The sequence below is a fragment of the Nothobranchius furzeri genome, chromosome 1 (assembly GCF_043380555.1).
Source record: "Nothobranchius furzeri strain GRZ-AD chromosome 1, NfurGRZ-RIMD1, whole genome shotgun sequence".
Classification (NCBI taxonomy): Eukaryota; Metazoa; Chordata; class Actinopteri; order Cyprinodontiformes; family Nothobranchiidae; genus Nothobranchius; species Nothobranchius furzeri.
The window spans coordinates 55,730,202-55,748,365 of NC_091741.1; the positions used below are offsets into that span (position 1 = coordinate 55,730,202).

The following is an 18,164-nucleotide window of genomic DNA, read 5'->3' on the forward strand; positions in this document are numbered from 1 at the left end:
AAATATCAAAACTGGAATCTAAATGAGATATTTGGCAGCACAAAAAACTTGTCAAACACAATATTTATTATAATAATTGTAGGCAGACAGGAGACAGAGCTGATGGAGGTTCTCAGTCATCGAAGGAAGGCTGAAGGCTTTCCAGGAACAGGAGATGTGGTGTTGTCTCTTCTCTCTCTATTCTGCCAGATGAGCTGATAGGTTACAGGTGTGTGAGGACATCCTCATGCTGTCACAACCAGATGACAGGAGTTATCAGGTGATCAGCCAGGCTAATGAGATGCAGAAAGAAAACAAATTCAGGACAGTGTACAATATGTGGTGTTGCTCACCTTATGTGCTCTTATAGAATATTAATGTGTGCATGCCTCATGGTGTAGTCCATATTTTGCTGAATGTCCTGCAATAATGCAGGTTATTAGTTAATTTACTTTTGATAGCAAAAACAAAATATTTAATGTAAAAGTTATTTTCCAGGAGAATCAGCTTACACGTCACCACCAAGTGTCACGGGCAGAATCAGTAGCCTCCGTCATGATGTAATCACATACTTATTTAATTGTTAATATCTTAAAAATTCTGAAATGTTTTAATTTTTTTTTTACCTTGAACAGTTCACTGAGCTTGCACTGTCACTGAGGTGGAAGCTGGAATCAACAGCAGACACCTCACACCTTGGTCTTTTCAGGGGGTCTGGACGCTCTGGGACCTTCTGGAAGATGAATTTTCATCATGGTCCCCGTGGGTCACCAGACACACTGCGGCTGTAAACTCCATTCTGGCTGGCTATGTAAAAACAAAGAAGCAGCACATTTATAAATGTTTAAAAGAGCATAAAATCACGTGTAAAAATAATCTGTAAAACAAATTAAAACTAGAAGGTGATAATAAAATGTTTGCATAGAAGATTATTAAAAATAATTCACCTTTGCTACAGGGAAGGTTTCACATCAGCCTGGACAAGTACATTCATGCAGCTAAATCAGTCTGACAGCCAGTGTCTTGGGTAGATTTAGCCTGAAAAAAAAAATAGAAGCACATTGTTGTTGGAGTTTATAGTCAGATAATATACAAAAGAATCTCCTATATAGGCGCTTTATAACATTCCTAGTGTGTGATCGTTGTTATAACGTAAAAGTCAGTCACATATGATGTGGAGAGCCTGAAATGCGACCTCCTGAACAGAATTCCTCACAGAACCGGGTCACAAGCTGGATTTCACGCTGTAATGCTGTCAACAAGTGCTGCGTCAGTTAGAGTCACTGTTGCAGAATTGCCGACTGACTAGCTAAAGGAAGTGAACCACGTCTCTCAGACTTTGCATTTAGGTAGGGAATTGTCTTTAGAAGATGTTAAAACGTTTACTTAGCTTACTCACCTCAGACTGGAGCCCGCCGTGGTGGGGGAGCAGAGTCGGTGGGCTGCATCTAAATCGCGGAAGAGCCACGGTGGGCACAGCCTCCCTCTTCAAACGGAGATGTGCAGAATCGCGGGTAAAATGCCCAGAGTCACCGCAACCATACTACACTACACCTACTCACCAATACTAAGACGATATGGAACACTAAACCCGAAATACTTTCCCAATTACACTAACAGCCAAACACTAACTAAACTATAATATACAACAGCCAAGCTAACACTAAATAAGTATTTATAACACTAAAAGATATGCTAAAGACTAGGATATGCTAATGCTATATGCTAATGCTGAACTACCGCTGACCTCCTACACTCGCTTGCAAATCCAACTCCCACTCGCCACAGGGCGTGGCCGAGACGCTCGTTGCTTTTATAACTTTGGCACGGAGCTGCTACGTAGTACTCTACTGGTTTACGTAGTACTTTACTCTTTAGCCATTGGCTAAAATTTATTCAAAATGACTCAAATTCTATGTTTTCAGCTGAAGGTGGCGCATTACTGTGGTTTTTAGACAGAATTTTTAATTTTTAAAGAAAATGCACCAAAATGCTAAAATAAAGAATGCACACATTTAAAACACTACTAGACACTCATTTATACAGTTCATCAGCAAAAAAAAGTTAGACGTTACTTGCTCTTTAAGGTCAACTTGGTTGACTCAGTTTTCAGGTTAACTCGCTTTTAGTTTTTAGACTTTAATCAACTTCATTGGGGTTTTAAACACCTTCAGTTTTGGTAAAACTTTGAAGAAAGTTTTAACCAGGTGTTTTATATAGTTGATAATTTGTCTTTTAACTATTAACCTTATAGTGACATTTTCGTTTAGCATTATTTTAATAATGCTCGCCATCTGTTTGCATTGTTTTTACAACCTTTTATCACAATCGAACCCATTTTAAATCCACTGTTGCAATTCTTATGATACCCCCTCCTTCACATTTTAACACCTCCTGTCAGGGACGTAACATTTACTGATACACTGTTTAAAATAAGGACTATATATATATATATATATATATATATATATATATATATATATATATATATATATTCTAAAACTCTGATTTTTCTCTGATAGAGTGATTGGAACAGATACTTCTTTGTCACAAAAAACATTCATGAAGTTTGGTTCTTTAATGTCTTTATTATGGGTTAACAGAGAAAAGTGATCACATTTGCTGGGTCACAAATATACATACAGCAGTGCTAATATTTGGTTACATGTCCCTTAGCCATTTTCACTTCAATTAGGCGCTTTTAGTAGCCATCCACAAGCTTCTGGCAAGCTTCTGGTTGAATCTTTGACCACTCCTCTTGACAGAATTGGTGAAGTTCAGTTAAATTTGATGGCTTTCTGACATGGACTTGTTTCTTCAGCACTGTCCACATGTTTTCAATGGGGTTTAAGTCAGGACTTTGGGAAGGCCATTCTAAAACCCTTATTCTAGCCTGATTTAGCCATTCCTTTACCACTTTTGATGTGTGTTTGGAGTCATTGTCCTGTTGGAACACCCAACTGCGCCCAAGACCCAACCTTCGTGCTGATGATTTTAGGTTATGTTGAAGAATGTGAAGGTAATCCTCCTTCTTCATTATCCCATTTACTCTCTGTAAAGCACCAGTTCCATTGGCAGCAAAACAGTCCCACAGCATAATATTCCCACCACCATGCTTGACTGTAGGCATGGTGTTCTTGGGGTTAAAGGCCTCACCTTTTCTCCTCCAAACATATTGCTGGGCATTGTGGCCAAAAAGCTCGATTTTTGTTTCATCTGACCACAGGACTTTCCTCCAGAAGGTCTTATCTTTGTCCATGTGATCAGCAGCAAACTTCAGTCGAGCCTTAAGGTGCCGCTTTTGGAGCAAGGGCTTCCTTCTTGCACGGCAGCCTCTCAGTCCATGGAGATGCAAAACACGTTTGACTGTGGACAATTACACCTGTGTTCCAGCAGCTTCTAATTCTTGGCAGATCTGCTTTTTGGTGATTCTTGGTTCACTCTTTACCCTCCTGACCAATTTTCTCTCAGCAGCAGGTGATAGCTTGCGTTTTCTTCCTGATCTTGGCAGTGATGAAACAGTGCCATGCACCTTATACTTACAAACAATTGTTTGCACTGTTGCTCTTGGGACCTGCAGCTGCTTTGAAATGGCCCCAAGTGACTTTCCTGACTCGTTCAAGTCAATAATTTGCTTTTTCAGATCCATGCTGAGCTCCTTTGACTTTCCCATTGTAGCGTTTGTGGGCGTTTGTAGCCAATGAGCCCTATTTACCTGGCCTAAGAGAAGTCACCAGCTGTAGTCACTCATAATCACTCACAAGAAGTTAAGAGGCCATGCTATGAAGCTCAGTTCACTGACACATTTCTAAGTCACCAAAATTGCTAGATCATGTTGCTGTATGTATATTTGTGACCCAGCAAATGTGATCACTTTTATCTGTTAACCCATAATAAAGACATTAAAGAACCAAACTTCATGAATGTTTTTTGTGACAAAGAAGTATCTGTTCCAATCACTCTATCAGAGAAAAATCAGAGTTTTAGAAATAACGGGACACTCAGTAGAGCCATTATATTATATTTTTTACAAGTGTATGTAAACTTCTGACCACAACTGTGTGTATATATATATATATATATATATATATATATGTGTGTGTGTGTGTGTGTGTATGTGTATATATGTATGTCTGTATATATATATATATATATATATATATATACATATATATACATTAGGGCTGCAACAACGAATCGATAAATTCGATGAAAATCGATTACTAAAAGCGTTGGCAACGAATTGCGTCATCGATTCGTTGTGTCGCACAACTCTTCCAAAAGCGCCCCCCCTTCCCGCCCGCCGTTGCGCGCAGACAGATCAGCGCGAGGGAGAGACGGCAGTTGTTTGGAAGAGGAACATGGCAGAAGCAGCGAGAGTCAAAAAAGTAAAAGCTTTTTAAGTTTGGGAGCATTTTCAGTTAAATCAGGCGAAGACATGCGTTACCTGCAAAGTTTAGGTCAGACTTGGCATGGCACGGGATGATGCAGCGTCTTAAACGCAAGCATGTCGGGATCATCAGCGAGGAAGGAGAGAACTCTCTGTCCGGGTAAATTAAAAACTTTTCAAAAGTGATTCATCCAAGTCCCGGATTATTACACAGGCTAGACATGCCCTAAGCTCGTAAAAAAAGAGTCTAAAGTCGTGAGCGCGACGCTTATTAGATGAGCGGGGGGACTCGCGCTGCTGCGAACCGGTGCCAAGGCCGGATTAACTGGGCAATTGCCCAGGGCCCACGAACTCTAAAGGGCCCAGGGCACGAGCAAAATACTGTATCTATAATTTCCCGCTTTATGAGGACTATGGTGACCGTACGTTCTATTTCGTCTAGTCTTAGCCCTTAAGCGAGCTGCTATTGGAAGGGTGATCTCAGCATCAGCCAATCATGAAGAGCTTAAATGTACGCCCACCACGTGGGCACCCCTTGTGGGTTATATAAGTGGAGCGACTCCACTGCTCGCCTCCGTTTTCTCTTCACGCCAAGCTTAAGAGCTTCCTTTAAGAGCAATTATACAAGAAAAATCTACTCACCGACCATGTCCAGCGACGCCAAGACCTGCCCGGCCTGCCAGACGGGCTTCATCTCCAGCGGCGACCTGCACGCCAAGTGTGAGGTCTGTCTCGGGGCTCACCACGCTGGCCTGGCCTTGACCCCCAGGCCTCGTGCCTGTTTTGTACCGCTCTGCCTGTGGCTGAAAAGGTCCGCCGGGTCGAGTACTTCACCCCCTCCACCGACGAGGAAATTCCGGTGGCTGGCACATACTCGCTGGACAAGGCGTTACGGTTCTTCAACGTCGGCCAGGAGCCGGCTGGCTCCTACCGATTGGACGGTGTCATCGACAGCGAGGAGTACGACGAAGCTGGCTGCCATAGCCCTTCTTCCCTCCTGTACAACACGGAGGTCAACCACGAGGCTGGCTGCCATAGCCCTTTTTCCCTCCTGTGCAACACGGAGGTCGAGAAGCCTCGTGAGGAGTACGACGAGGCTGGCTGCCGCAGCCATTATTCCCTCCTGTATAACACGGAGGTTGACGAGCCTCGTGAGGAGCACGACGAGGCTGGCTGCCATAGCCCTTTTTCCCTCCTGTACAACACGGAGGTCGACGAGCCTCGTGAGGAGCACAACGAGGCTGGCTGCCATAGCCCTTTTACCCTCCTGTACAACACGGAGGTCGACGAGCCTTGTGAGGAGCACGACGAGGCTGGCTGCCGCAGCCATTATTCCCTCCTGTACAACACGGAGGTCGACGAGCCTCGCTCAGCGGGTCCTTCTGCTCCAGTGGTTTCTCGCTCCTCCCTGCCAGCAGTTAGAGCGCTGCTCCAGGAGCTGCCCGCCATCATCTCCGCGACTGTGACCCGCAAGCGGCTAGCCGTTCCAGAACCGGCTCCCCTGAGGCAGATGAATTGGCGGGAATTTTCGGGGCAACACAGACGCGCTGTCCAGACCCCGTCTGGCCACGCTTCCCAGCTGCCATGAGCTGCTGGTCCGCCGCTTCCGAGCCTGCCAGGCTCGAGGCGCCAATTTTCACATATGCGCCCATTACCAAGGTCGAGGGCTTCTCCGACCAGGGCTGGCCATCTGTTCCTCCACTGGAGCCGGACTTGACCTCGCTGTGTGGCGTCAAGAACCACCTCACTGGACCGCGAGCAGTTCCCGCTAAGCATGACCAGCTGCTGAGGCGGCTCGCCGATCGCGCACACCAGTGCGCCTTCCAGACCGGCGCTGCAGGAAATACCATCGCCTTCTCGCCTTTGGCGTTTCCAAAATGGTGGAGGAGCTTGACTCTCCTGTCGAGTCAAAAACCATCATTACTAAAACTGCTGATGCCATCCTCAATCTGTGCGCTGCTGTACTCACCGGTTCTGCTCGCATTGCTGCCTGGCAGACCCTTATCCAGCGGCCTTGTGGCTCACGGCCCTGCCCTCCATTCCTGAACACCTGCACAGAGAGATGCTGGAAGGCCACATCACCTCTGACGTTCTGTTTGGTCCCCATCTTACGAGCGTCATCTAGAGGGCTCAGCGGCTGAACTTTCAGCCACGGTGCGAGACCTGGTCCACTCTCGGTCAGCCTCGCACTCCGGCCGTTCCCCCAGAGGATGGGACAAATGGCGCGGAAACTCCATGCGCCCAGCTGCACGGCCCGCCCCGCGGAGCCGGCCTCCCGCTGAGGCGGGACCAGGGAGTTGGCGGCCAACGGTTCCGAACGAGCCAGCAGACACAGCTTGGCATTCACAGGAACCTCGCCGAAAACAACCACGAAAACGACTCGTTGGGGGGAATGTGTGTGCTTATGGCTGCAATGTTAACTCTGTGAATTATTTTGGTTTTGAAATAAAACTCAAAAAACGTCACATCGAGAGCAGAATCCTACAGTCCTCTGCAGAACCTTCTGCCGAATCCTCACACATGATGTTCCCCGCACCAAGCACTGCAGCACATCTGCATGTTCACACAGTCGGACTCGGTCATGTTACACGGTTAGCTGTAAAAGGGTGCGCTCCATTTGCGCACCGCCTACGGCCAGGCCCGAATCATCCCGCTTCCCCCCACAACGTTGGGTGGGACGGGATGTCATGGCACTGTCGCGACCACGCGCAAAGCGTGCACATTGCGCGGCTCCATCCGCTGGCACTTTGACGTCCCCGTGCACGGGCCCGGTTCCCACGCGTCCTTCATGGACTCCACGCTCTGCGGTGCGGATCAGCCTCTTCCAGCTGTTTCACACTCGCCCTTTCGAGCACAGCCCTCCATGGGTCGCTCCCAGTTCTCTTGTACGAGCGACGGCGGTAAGGGCGCGAAACCAATCCTCAGACGTTGCTCACGTGACCTCGAGCACACGTCCGCTGTCGGAACGCGCGCACGAATGCCTCCCTTTCGGCTACTCGCTAGCCCAGCGCACTTTCTCCAAATGTCTGGAGACCGCGCTGCAGCCACTGCGCACGGCGGAAACGAGGGTTTTATTTTACCGGGACGATCTGCTCCGATGCGCCCGGTCCGAGGACGGGGCGTCAGTGCAAACCAGGAGGTTAACAGAGCATCTGTCAACCCTGAGGTTTTCTATAAGCTGGGGGAAGAACTTCGTTCTTCCATCCCAGTCGATTATGTTTCTCGGGGTGGAGCTGAACGCCTCTCTAATGAGAGCACGTTCGTCGCCGGTGAGAGCGGCAGATCTCACCACGGTGATCTCCCGCGTGCAACTCCGCGAGATCGTGAGAGCCCTGTTAGTCATGAGACTTCTGGGCATGATGGCTGCAGCCCACTCGGTGGTGCTGCTGGGGTTGTTGCACTCGAGGCGCCTGCAAAGTTGGTTCATCTGCCTCCGGGTACACCCGATACGTCAGAAGAGACGTATGTTGAGGGTTCCCCCCTCAGTGGGCGGGGACCTCGCTCACTGGGGGAATCCCTGCATCCCCTCACACGGGATTCCCATCGGACGTCCTGCGTCACACGTATCTGTGTTTACGTATGCGTCACTGTCTGGGGTGGAGGGCACGTGCTTGTCCCATACGGCGGCAGATCGCTGGCCCTCCCACACGCACGAGCACATAAATGTGTTGGAGCTTATGACAGTGAGGAATGTGTTCATGCACTTCGCTGCCCTTCTCGATGGCCGTCATGTCGAAGTTCACACAGACGGCCAGGTCGCGGCAGCCTACATAAATCGCCAAGGGGGAGTTCGATCCCCCCCTCTATTGCGCATAGCCACAGATTTACTGTGTTGGGCACATGTCCACCTGCTGTGCCACCTACATTCCGGGGATCCTGAATGTAGCGGCAGACATCCTGTCGAGAGGGGGTCCCCGCGACTCCGACTGGCGTCTGCATCCCGCGCTGATATCACAGATCTGGATAAGGTTCGGGGAACCGTGTGGATCTGTTCACGGCTCGCGAAAACGCTCAGTGTCGCCTGTGGGTTTCCCTGAGTCTCCGGGACCAAACCTCGCTCGGAGCGGACGCCTTCTCACACCAGCCCGGGCTTCGAACGCTCCTTTATGCGTTTCCACCAGTCCCTCTGATTCCCCGTCTCCTGGACCGAATTCGGTCAGAACAGCTCTCGGTAATTCTGGTGGCTCCCAGACGCCTGTCCGCGTCATGGCTTCCGGACCAGCAAGCGCTACTGTCCAGCTCCCCGTGGAGACTCCCGCGAAGGGAGGACGCCATATATATATATATTACTTTCTTTGTTTTTGTAGCCAGTGTGAGTCCATGTGAGGTGAGCAGAGCAAATCAACTAAAACGCTGAAATGACCAAAGAGACCGAATTTAAAGAGTTGGCAAGCAGAAACCTTTTCCACCAGACTACCAGAGCCAATACAGTAACCAACTTGTCTAAGCAGCTGTTGTCGCATGTTTTGTCAGAGCAGGCATGGGCGGAGTTTCACTGAAACTAAGTACTTGACTTCCAGGTATAAATTCAGGCTGACAAAAATTACTCATATTTAAGCCAAATGACATTTCAATAGTGCCGTTATGGTAATACTTTATCATATACTATGGCCACCTTTGTTCTCTGTACCAAAACTGTCATGAACCAGTGGCTTAAATGGGTCTAAAACACTGTCCAAAATCTGGCTGCACAAAACAAAGCTCTGTGTGTCTCTCTCTCCTTGATTATGTTATCAGGTTAGAAGATTCTCCTGGTGGAAGGACATGAGCTTCCAGAAATTTTCTCCCAATCTAAAATGACTCAGAGTATTCAACCGGCCTGAGCTTAAAAGGAGCAGAGAGACAACACCACCTCGCTAGATGATTACTCTTATTGGGTTCTCTTGCCACATTCTTCTCTCCAGCCATAAATCTATGGACTTCATCTCTGGACCACGTCTCACCCTGCTCAGCCAGACCAACTCACTCTCCATCCATCACTCACCTCGCACTCTCACCCCCTCCTGGAAAGACTCATGAGCCTGGCCTCCACCTCAGGCCTGACAACCTCCCTCTCAACTTCAAAAGCTTCCTTCCAAACTTACTGCCTCATCACAAGCCTGAACCTGTACTTGTCTCACTGTGACGGCACTCCCTTACTTTCCATTATAATAAATATTGTTTCTTAATTTCGTTCTGCCTCCTGTGTTGATTCTGAATGTCCTGGGTCAGGAAACTTAACTAGAACACGACACATAGAAGGCCCTGGATTAGTCGTCTTTGCCTAGAATTTGTGGATATTACTCAACTCCGACGCTGCTTAGATTGATCATATAGATTACTAAATTAACAATTATTGTAAATGAAAAAGAGTTTAAAACTGCGTTGACATACTGAAGACATAAACTAAAAAAGTATTAAAAAAATAAACAAACTTAGTCAGATACAGTAATTTTCTTTTTAGATTAAAATAACTAAAGCACCAGAATCAGGAGCTGAACTTTATTTCTAGAACAGTGGTGGAAGAAGTACTTGATGTTTTTTACTCAAGTAAAACTGCAAAGGCGTAAAAATTATTAAGTACAAGTTGAAGTATCCAAGAGGTTTTTGACTTAAATCTCTCATTTACTGGTTTTTAATACATTTGCTGTGGTCTCTGGTAGAGCTTGACTTGCGATGGGGAAGGCTGTTGTTGGTTTAGCATCTGGCAAACAGCAGGAAACCTCTCGGCTAGTAGAAACTAACCATTAGCATTAGCAACTTCACCACACGGCACAATTCCTCCAGGCTCATGTTATTTATGGAGATAAAACATCTACATTGTAAAGCAAATGGAGTCAGTTGGTAGAGTTGTGTTGCTGTTTGCCAATCCGAGTTGAGATCAGTGGCGGTGCCCGGGGGGGGGGGGGGGGGGGCGCTAGGGGGCGCTATAGCTACCCCTGGATTAGTCATTGCACCCCCATAGCACCCCCAAGTAAATATTAGATTTTTTTTTTACAACTTAATTTTAATTTAATGTGTGGATGTGTTAATATTTAACATACAAAACAAAAATAATCAGTAAATTATCATCCATCCATCCATTGTCCGAACCCGCTTTGTCCACATAGGGTCGCGGGGCTGGGGGTGGGGGGTGGGAGGTGCCTATCTCCAGCAGTCAATGGGCAATCGGGCAGGGTACACCCTGGACAGACAGCCAGTCCATCACAGGGCAACACAGAGACACACAGGACAAACAATCATGCACACACACACACACACACACACACACACACACACACACACACACACACACACACACACACACACACACACACACACACACACACACACACACACACACACACACACACACACACACACACCTAAGGACAACTTAGACAGACCAATTAACCTAACAGGCATGTTTTTGGACTGTGGCAGGAAGCCGGAGTACAGTAAATTATCATATAGATGGTAAAAACTTAAACCAAAACAGGAAATTGATGTAAACCTTTGACCTCATTTTCCACCTGCAAACGAGTGAAAGGTAGAGCTAGTGGTAAAATGGATCCGTTTTTGTTGCCCAAATTTCCACAGGTTCAGTCAGAAACGAATGAATCTTTGGAAGTGATCTCAGACCCACAAAAACCTACAGATCTGGATGAAGAGAGTCAACCCTCAACCGCTGCAGCACTCGAGAGTTTTGCCGCTGGAAATGCTAACACAAACGTTAGCTAACCTTGCAACAATATAGATGGTTTTCTGTGTGGCTGGATGTTTATGATTTCCTGGACGACATCGATTGTTCATAAGTTTATAATGTATATTCATGATTATTTCAGGTGGTGTTGGGATTTTGTGCACGTATGCGTATCTGCTAGTGTTGAAGGTGTTTTAGAGAACAATGGGTACGTATGACCACTTCCTTCATAGCACCCTCAATAAAAAGACTAGCTCCTTCAAAGCACCTGCAGAAAAAAATTCTGGAGCCGCCACTGGTTGAGATGTCCAAAAATCAGGAAATAAAACTCTAAATCCTGCCGTCTGCAGCTACTTTCTCCTCTGGCAAAATTCTTTGAGTTGAAACAGGTGCACCGGAGCTTATTTCCCCCCAGAGTATAATTTAAAAGGCACTCATTCCTACAAAAGTCCACTACAAATGTAAATAAAAATATGAGTGAAATAGTTTAACAGCATTGTTTATATGTTATTGGAGCACTCTGTTTTACTTGCTTTTAAAGTTAAAGTTAAAGTCCCATTAGTTGTCACACACACTGATGTGTGTGCTAAATTTGTTCTCCGCATTTGACCCATCCCCTGGGGGAGCGGTGAGCTGCAGACACAGCCGCGCTCGGGAACCATTTGGTGGTTTAACCCCCCAATCCAACCCCCTTAATGCTGAGTGTCAAGCAGGGAGGCATTGGGTCCCATTTTTTCAAAGTCTTTGGTATGACCCGACCAGGAATCGAACCCTGATCTCAAAGTCTCAGGGCGGACACTCTACCACTAGGCCACTGAGCTGGTTTGGACTATATATTAAAAATGAATGAACATTAAATTGTATTAGATGGTAATTTATTATAATTTTAAAAATTAAAGTGACAAGAAAATAATCGACCCTAACCCCTTTTTTTTTTTGTCTTCGGTCAAACGACAATCAAAATCTCTACTGTGACATCTGGCCCCATACCTAGGTTTTGCATTTGGATCACTGTTCTTTAAGTAAGATATTTTCTAGGGCCGGGACTTTAACGCGTTAATTATGATTAATTAATTAGAAAAAAAGACGCGTTAAAAAAATTCACGCATTTAATCGCGGCTTGCATTTCGAGCATGGCGGAGACTTTGTCATTGCACGACTTCCTAGTAGACCGAATATCACTGACGCACACAACAATGCATAGTGCTAATGGCTACTAAAATGGAAAAAAAACAAAAAGAAGTTGCCTTGCTTGGAATGATGCAGGATTTAGGAAACACGTCCGTCTCTTTTCTTAACTTGGAAAAAAAAACTTCCAGACAACAACGGAGTACGTGTTGCGGACATTTTTCAGAGATCGATACTGCTGCAGCTGCCCGGTGGCACCGGAAACTTTACAAAAGTTGCGGTAAGCTATATTTTTAACATTTACGTAACATCTGTGCAGCGCTGAAAGCTCCAGACAGAATAATTCTGTGCCCTAACAGTAGTTTATGAAAGTAGTCGGACAAACGAGAGGCACCTGGCTGCCGCTGGGAGAACGCTCCGTGTTCTCACTACTCTGTAAACAATCACAAACAACGTGTCTTAAAGTTGAAAACAGAAGTTTAAGTTAAAAAAGAAACACTCTAAAACTTTTCTGATGATTTTCTAAACAATTCTGTCGGGGAATTATATGTTTTTTAGACGAGTCACTGTCTAAACATCACATGCATTACTATCATTAAGCAGCGAGGTGTGTTGAAGCTGTCATCAGCTAAGGGACAGATGCTTAAGTGCATCAGGGGCAGCGAGGAACGGGGAAGTTGTGATCAGCCTGGAGATCACATCAGATTCGCTGCTGCAGGCGTGAATCTGCGGGTCTGCAGCATCCCCGTATTAACGTGACATCAGGACTTCCCATGTAAGGAAGTCCGCTCACCTGTTCGTCAGATCATTATTTCCTCGCCATGATCTTTTAATAATAATAATAATACATTTTATTTCAAGCGCCTTTCAAAACTCTCAAGGTCACTGTACAGGACAAAATATAACAAGCAAGCAATACAACAACAAGAAATAAATGCTAAAAGTAATTCCCAAAGGTAGAGTCGGAGCAGTGTGATGGATAATAGACTAAAAAGAGTAGATGGAAGGAGGACAGTTACAGTGAGTAAGCCAGGCGGAACATGTGAGTTTTGAGGTGAGACTTGAAGGTTGAGAAGGAGTTTATAGTGCGGAGGTCAGGCGGTAGAGTGTTCCAGAGTTTCGGAGCTGAGTGGCTGAAAGCTCTGGCTCCCGTAGTACTAGACGAGTGCGAAGAACAGACAGGGAAGGTGAAGATGATGATCGGAGAGAGCGAGTGGGAGTGACAATGTGGAGGAGATCAGAAAGATATGGGGGAGCGAGATTATGGATGGCTTTAAAGGCATGAAGAAGTATCTTGTAGTTAATTCTGTATTTGACAGGGAGCCAGTGAAGTTGTTGCAGGACAGGGGTAATGTGATCAAAAGTGGAGGTCTTGGTGATTATCCGGGCAGCTGAATTTTGGACTAACTGTAACTTGTTGAGTGATTTTAAAGGGAGACCAGAGAGGAGGGCATTACAGTAATCGATGCGACTGGTGACCAGGCTGTGGACCAAAATAGCAGTGGAGTGCTGACTGAGGGAGGGGCGGAGCCGATTGATAATGCGAAGATGAAAATAAGCAGTTTTTATTGTGTTGTTAATATGAGGAATGAAAGATAAGGTGTTGTCTAGGATGACACCCAAGCTCTTAGCTTTGGCGGTGGGGAGAAGTGTGGTGTTGTCGAAGCTGAGTGAGAATGAGCTGGTCTTGGATAGCGATGACTTGGTGCCAGTGAGGAGGATCTCAGTCTTATTACTGTTGAGCTGTAGAAAGTTAGAAGCAAACCAGGATTTGACTTCGGTGAGACAACTGAGAAGGGAGGATGAAGGGAGCGGTGGGTTTGGTTGGGTAGAGAAGTAGAGCTGGGTGTCGTCGGCGTAGCAGTGAAAATGAATATTAAATTTCCTGAAGATATTGCCAAGTGGGAGTAAGTAGATTATGAAAAGAAGGGGACCTAAGACTGAGCCCTGAGGAACTCCAGAGGTAACTGGCTTGGGGTTAGAGTGGAAGGTGCGCAGTTGGACAAATTGAGTGCGATTAGATAGATAAGATTTGAACCAATTTAGAGGAGTTTTTGAAATGCCGATGGTGGATAGTCTATGGAGTAGAACTGTGTGTGAGATGGTGTCAAATGCTGCACTGAGATCGAGTAGGATGAGAATGGAAATCTGGCCTGAGTCTGCTGCAAGAAGGAGGTCGTTTGTGATTTTGATCAGAGCCGTTTCTGTGCTATGGTGGGGGCGGAAACCAGACTGGAAGACTTCGTAGAGGGAGTTGTTGGATAGATGAGAGTGTAGTTGGTTAGCAACAACTTTTTCAAGTATCTTAGAGATAAATGGTAAGTTGGAGATGGGGCGAAGGTTATTAAAATTGTTTGGGTCATCCTCCAGTCATCCAACTGGAACCAGTTAGTGTTCCTGATCATTCTCAGAATATGCCATGCCTGCTCTGGTGTTAAAAGTTAGTACATTTATCTCCTAGATATTTGTGCCTGTTCTACTGTCATTTTGAAGGATTATTATTTATATGTGTGTTTTTACTACATTATGAGTAGAAATGCTAATAAAAACTCCCAATTATACAAACAAGTGAAACCGGAAAAATTTGAATCTGGTGCAAAGTCAAATTTATTTCAGTAATTCAACTAGACAGAGAGACTATTTAAAGGCTCAGGAACCCTTTGCAGGTGTTTTCTATTAGTAATTATAAATTTTAGTTGATTTGGGTCTTGTTTCATATCACACAGTGACATTTGAATAATTAAAATGCATTTTTTTATTAAAAGCTTTAGTTTACAGTAATAACCATGTCTAATGTTTGATTCTCTGTCTCATAATTTTAATTAAAAGTTTTACTTTGAGGGCACATTTTCCTGAATGATTAAAATGTGATTAATTTAGATTAATTAATTACAAAGCCTCTAATTAATTAGATAAAAATTTTTAATCAAGTCCCAGCCCTAATATTTTCCCATCCGCAGACATTGCTCTAATATTTATATATTTCTGGTATCCCCCCCTTTTTTCAGCTCCATGCTTTTTTCCCATCAGCCAGGTTGAAACCATGAAGCTAGAGTCAAAGTGCTCAGAATAATCACAAGTGTTACTCATAACAAAAGAAAATAGTTAAACATGAGTCCTCCTCCTCCTTCCAGTCACTGTCATCACAACACTGATCTCATCACTGTCATCATCAACAACAAGGTGACTCATTTTTGCTGTGCTGACACACCGTTTCGCAACTGTATATGTTCCTGTTACTGAGTTCATCATTAAAGTTCTTCTCAAATACAACCTAAGAGTGCTGTTATTTTGGGGATAATCCTAAAGTGCTGATGGGCTGAAGCGCGGTGTGTTCAGAGTGACGTCCATCTGATGATATCCAGTCATCCCTGGGGGGCCTTTAAAGCTGCTATGATTACATATCATTACAGTAATGGTTTGATCTGTTGGGAAACAAGCGGGTGGAAGGGTTCAACTCTCACATCCACCTGTTCACTATGAGGTATCACACAGAAAAATCCCTGGAAACAATTAACACCACATCAGACAAGAATGTTAATTTAACGTTAGAAAGTATTTCAATACAGGCCAACTTTACTACAGCAATGCCCAAATTCAGGGGCTGCATCCTTCAAAGGCTGCATTTTAAGGTCGATTACATCATCAAGCAACAAGGTTGTCCAAATTCAAAGGATACTGATTATGAGTCCTTAGATGCATCTGTATTTTCCCTGAATTTGAACGTGTCTTACTGGCCCACCCTAAGCCAGGATTCATTATCAGGGCCGAACAGGAGATTTAAGTGTTAAACGGCAGAAATATTCTCTTTGCATGTGAGCAAAGTCTTCAGACAACCAAGTCATACTACTACACTGCTGACAAGAATTAAAGGAACACTTTTTATTGGGCCTGGTATGAAATCAATTAAACCTGTCTGACAATTTCCTGGTTGATTAAGCAGCTGAGGGCATTGTTAATCACTTTCAGCTGTATTGGTGTTCATGGACTTAACGACAGGTGCACTAAAGTGGCAACAATTATAAAACCCTCAATACAGGACTGGTTTAACATGTAGAGGTCATTTCAAGTTTCTCCCTCTTGATCTTTTTCGGCTGGTTTTCCACTCGTGCTAGCTTTGGCTCTACTGGCAGTTTGAGGCGATTCCTTAACCCTACAAAAGTTGCACAGGTTGTCCAACTTCTCCAGGATGGCACATCAACACGTGCTGCAGCAAGAAGATTTAATGTGTCTCCCAGCCCAATCTCCAGAACATGGAGATTTCAGGAAACTGGCGGTTATTCTCGGAGAGCTGGACAGGGCCGTAGAAGGTCCACAACCCATCAGCAGGACCGATACCTGCTCCTTTGTGCAAGGCGGAACAGGCTGAGCACTGCTCGTGCCCTACAGAATGACCTCCAGAGGGCCACTGGTGTGAATGTCTCTACCCAAACAATCAGGAACAGACTTTGTGAAGATGGCCTGAGGGCCCGACGTCCTGTAGTGGGCCCTGTGCTCACTGCCCAGCACCATAGAGCTCGACTGGCATTTGCTCAAGAACACCAGAATTGGCAAGTCCGCCACTGGCGCCTTGTACTTTTTACAGACGAGAGCAGGTTCACCCTGAGCACCTGTAATAGACGTGAAAGAGTCTGGAGAAGACAAGGAGAACGTTATGCTGCGTGCAACGTCGTTCAACATGACCGGTTTGGTGGTGGGTCAGTGATGGTCTGGGGAGGGACGCACAGACCTCTACTGCCTAGGAAATGGTGCTCTGACTGCCATAAGGTATCGAGATGAAATCCTTGAACCCTTTGTCAGACCCTACGCTGATGCAGTAGGTCCTGGTTTTCTCCTAATGCACGACAATGCCCGGCCTCATGTGGCAAGAATATGCAGGCAGTACCTGCAGGATGAAGGAATTGAAACAACTGAATGGCCTTCATGATCCCCTGACTTAAACCCAAAAGAACATCTGTGGGACCAGGGTCCGAATTTAAATTTTTTACTCACCGGCCAAGTTGGCCGGTAGATGATGAAAATCTACCGGCCAAGCATATTTTTTACCAGCCAAAATTCTAAATGATTTAGAACTACCTAAAGCATGTAATTCTATATTATGTTGATTCCAAACAGAGAGACAAAATAATTAAAACATCAATTAAGAAGAAAAACAACTCTTTTGTAATTTTTACTATTTATTTATTTATTTTTAAGAGATGTTTTTATGAAATCTAGTCAGACTCCTTGTTTTCTCTGTCCATGAAGTCTGGCCTCCTGCTTCTGACACCGTCTTTGTGCCAAAGCATTACAGCCTCATTTGGGTCATAGTCCTTGATCTCTGGAGAACACAGCTGCACCAAGAGAATATCTGAAAGTGTGTCAGGGCTAGGGTTGTCAAGGTAACCGGTGTAGCAGTAAACCCCGGTAAAAAAGTTGACAATAATAATAACCGTCTTGTTTTAAAAAATATATTATCTCGGTGGATTACCGTGGCTGTGGTGTAGGCGCGGTGACCCTTACCAGCCACCATATCATCTGCTGAAGTAGCCGGCGGCACATGCGCACTTTGTTGTTTACAACCAAAACTTTCTTTAAGCTAAAGCTGAAATAATGGCCAAAGGAGGAGACGACAGCACTCGGGACATTTATTATCCCTCAAAGAAGACAAAGTCAGAAGTACGGGCATTTTTTGGATATTTGAAGAATGCCGAGGGACAGTTGTCTGTGAAAGGCAGCAACGCTACGTGGCCATCATAATGTAGCCATTGTCTCACGACTCCGACATCTCCAGTTCGCCACTTTTCACAAAATCTTCTGGTTGCCACTGGTCCTGGTGGTTTTTCTTCCAGTTCGACGAGTTTTCTTTTGGAAGGCTGGCTGACTCCAGTTAAAAACCGCCACATTTCACCGCTAGTTTTAACACGAAGCTAACTGTTAACTTGATAAACTGATTGAATGGGATAGGTGGAAATGACGTTGGATGCGGCGTTCACGTTTCGCGTACGTTTGTGTACGTTGCATGCA

General features: G+C 45.3%; 2 protein-coding genes and 1 long non-coding RNA gene across 10 annotated transcripts in view; all 3 read right to left on the reverse strand.

Annotated features, from left to right (window-relative positions):
• Positions 1-18,164, reverse strand: part of LOC107383712 (copine-8) — a 192,985-nt gene that overhangs the window by 113,276 nt on the left and 61,545 nt on the right. The window lies entirely within an intron of this gene.
• On the reverse strand, positions 49-2,404 carry LOC139068773 (uncharacterized). Of its 2 annotated transcripts, XR_011520051.1 has the most exons (4): positions 927-2,402; positions 606-786; positions 333-400; positions 49-272 (listed from the first exon to the last, which is right to left on the reverse strand). It is a non-coding gene; the product is annotated as an uncharacterized lncRNA (long non-coding RNA). The 2 variants fall into 2 exon arrangements; XR_011520050.1 differs by having other exon boundaries at positions 606-2,404.
• On the reverse strand, positions 5,693-7,280 carry LOC139068772 (uncharacterized). Its single transcript, XM_070549053.1, has 2 exons — positions 6,339-7,280; positions 5,693-6,268 (listed from the first exon to the last, which is right to left on the reverse strand). Exons 1-2 carry the CDS (start codon positions 6,474-6,476, stop codon positions 5,699-5,701), a joined length of 708 nt encoding a protein of 235 aa, XP_070405154.1. The 5' UTR covers positions 6,477-7,280; the 3' UTR covers positions 5,693-5,698.

Excerpts from the sequence above, each read along its gene's own strand:
- LOC139068772 (XM_070549053.1), bottom strand. The coding sequence starts at position 6,476 with ATGGGGACCAAACAGAACGTCAGAGGTGATGTGGCCTTCCAGCATCTC. Across the intron at positions 6,269-6,338 it reads CAGCAATGCGAGCAGAACCG|GAGAGTCAAGCTCCTCCACC; the intron begins GTGAGTACAGCA and ends TTGACTCGACAG.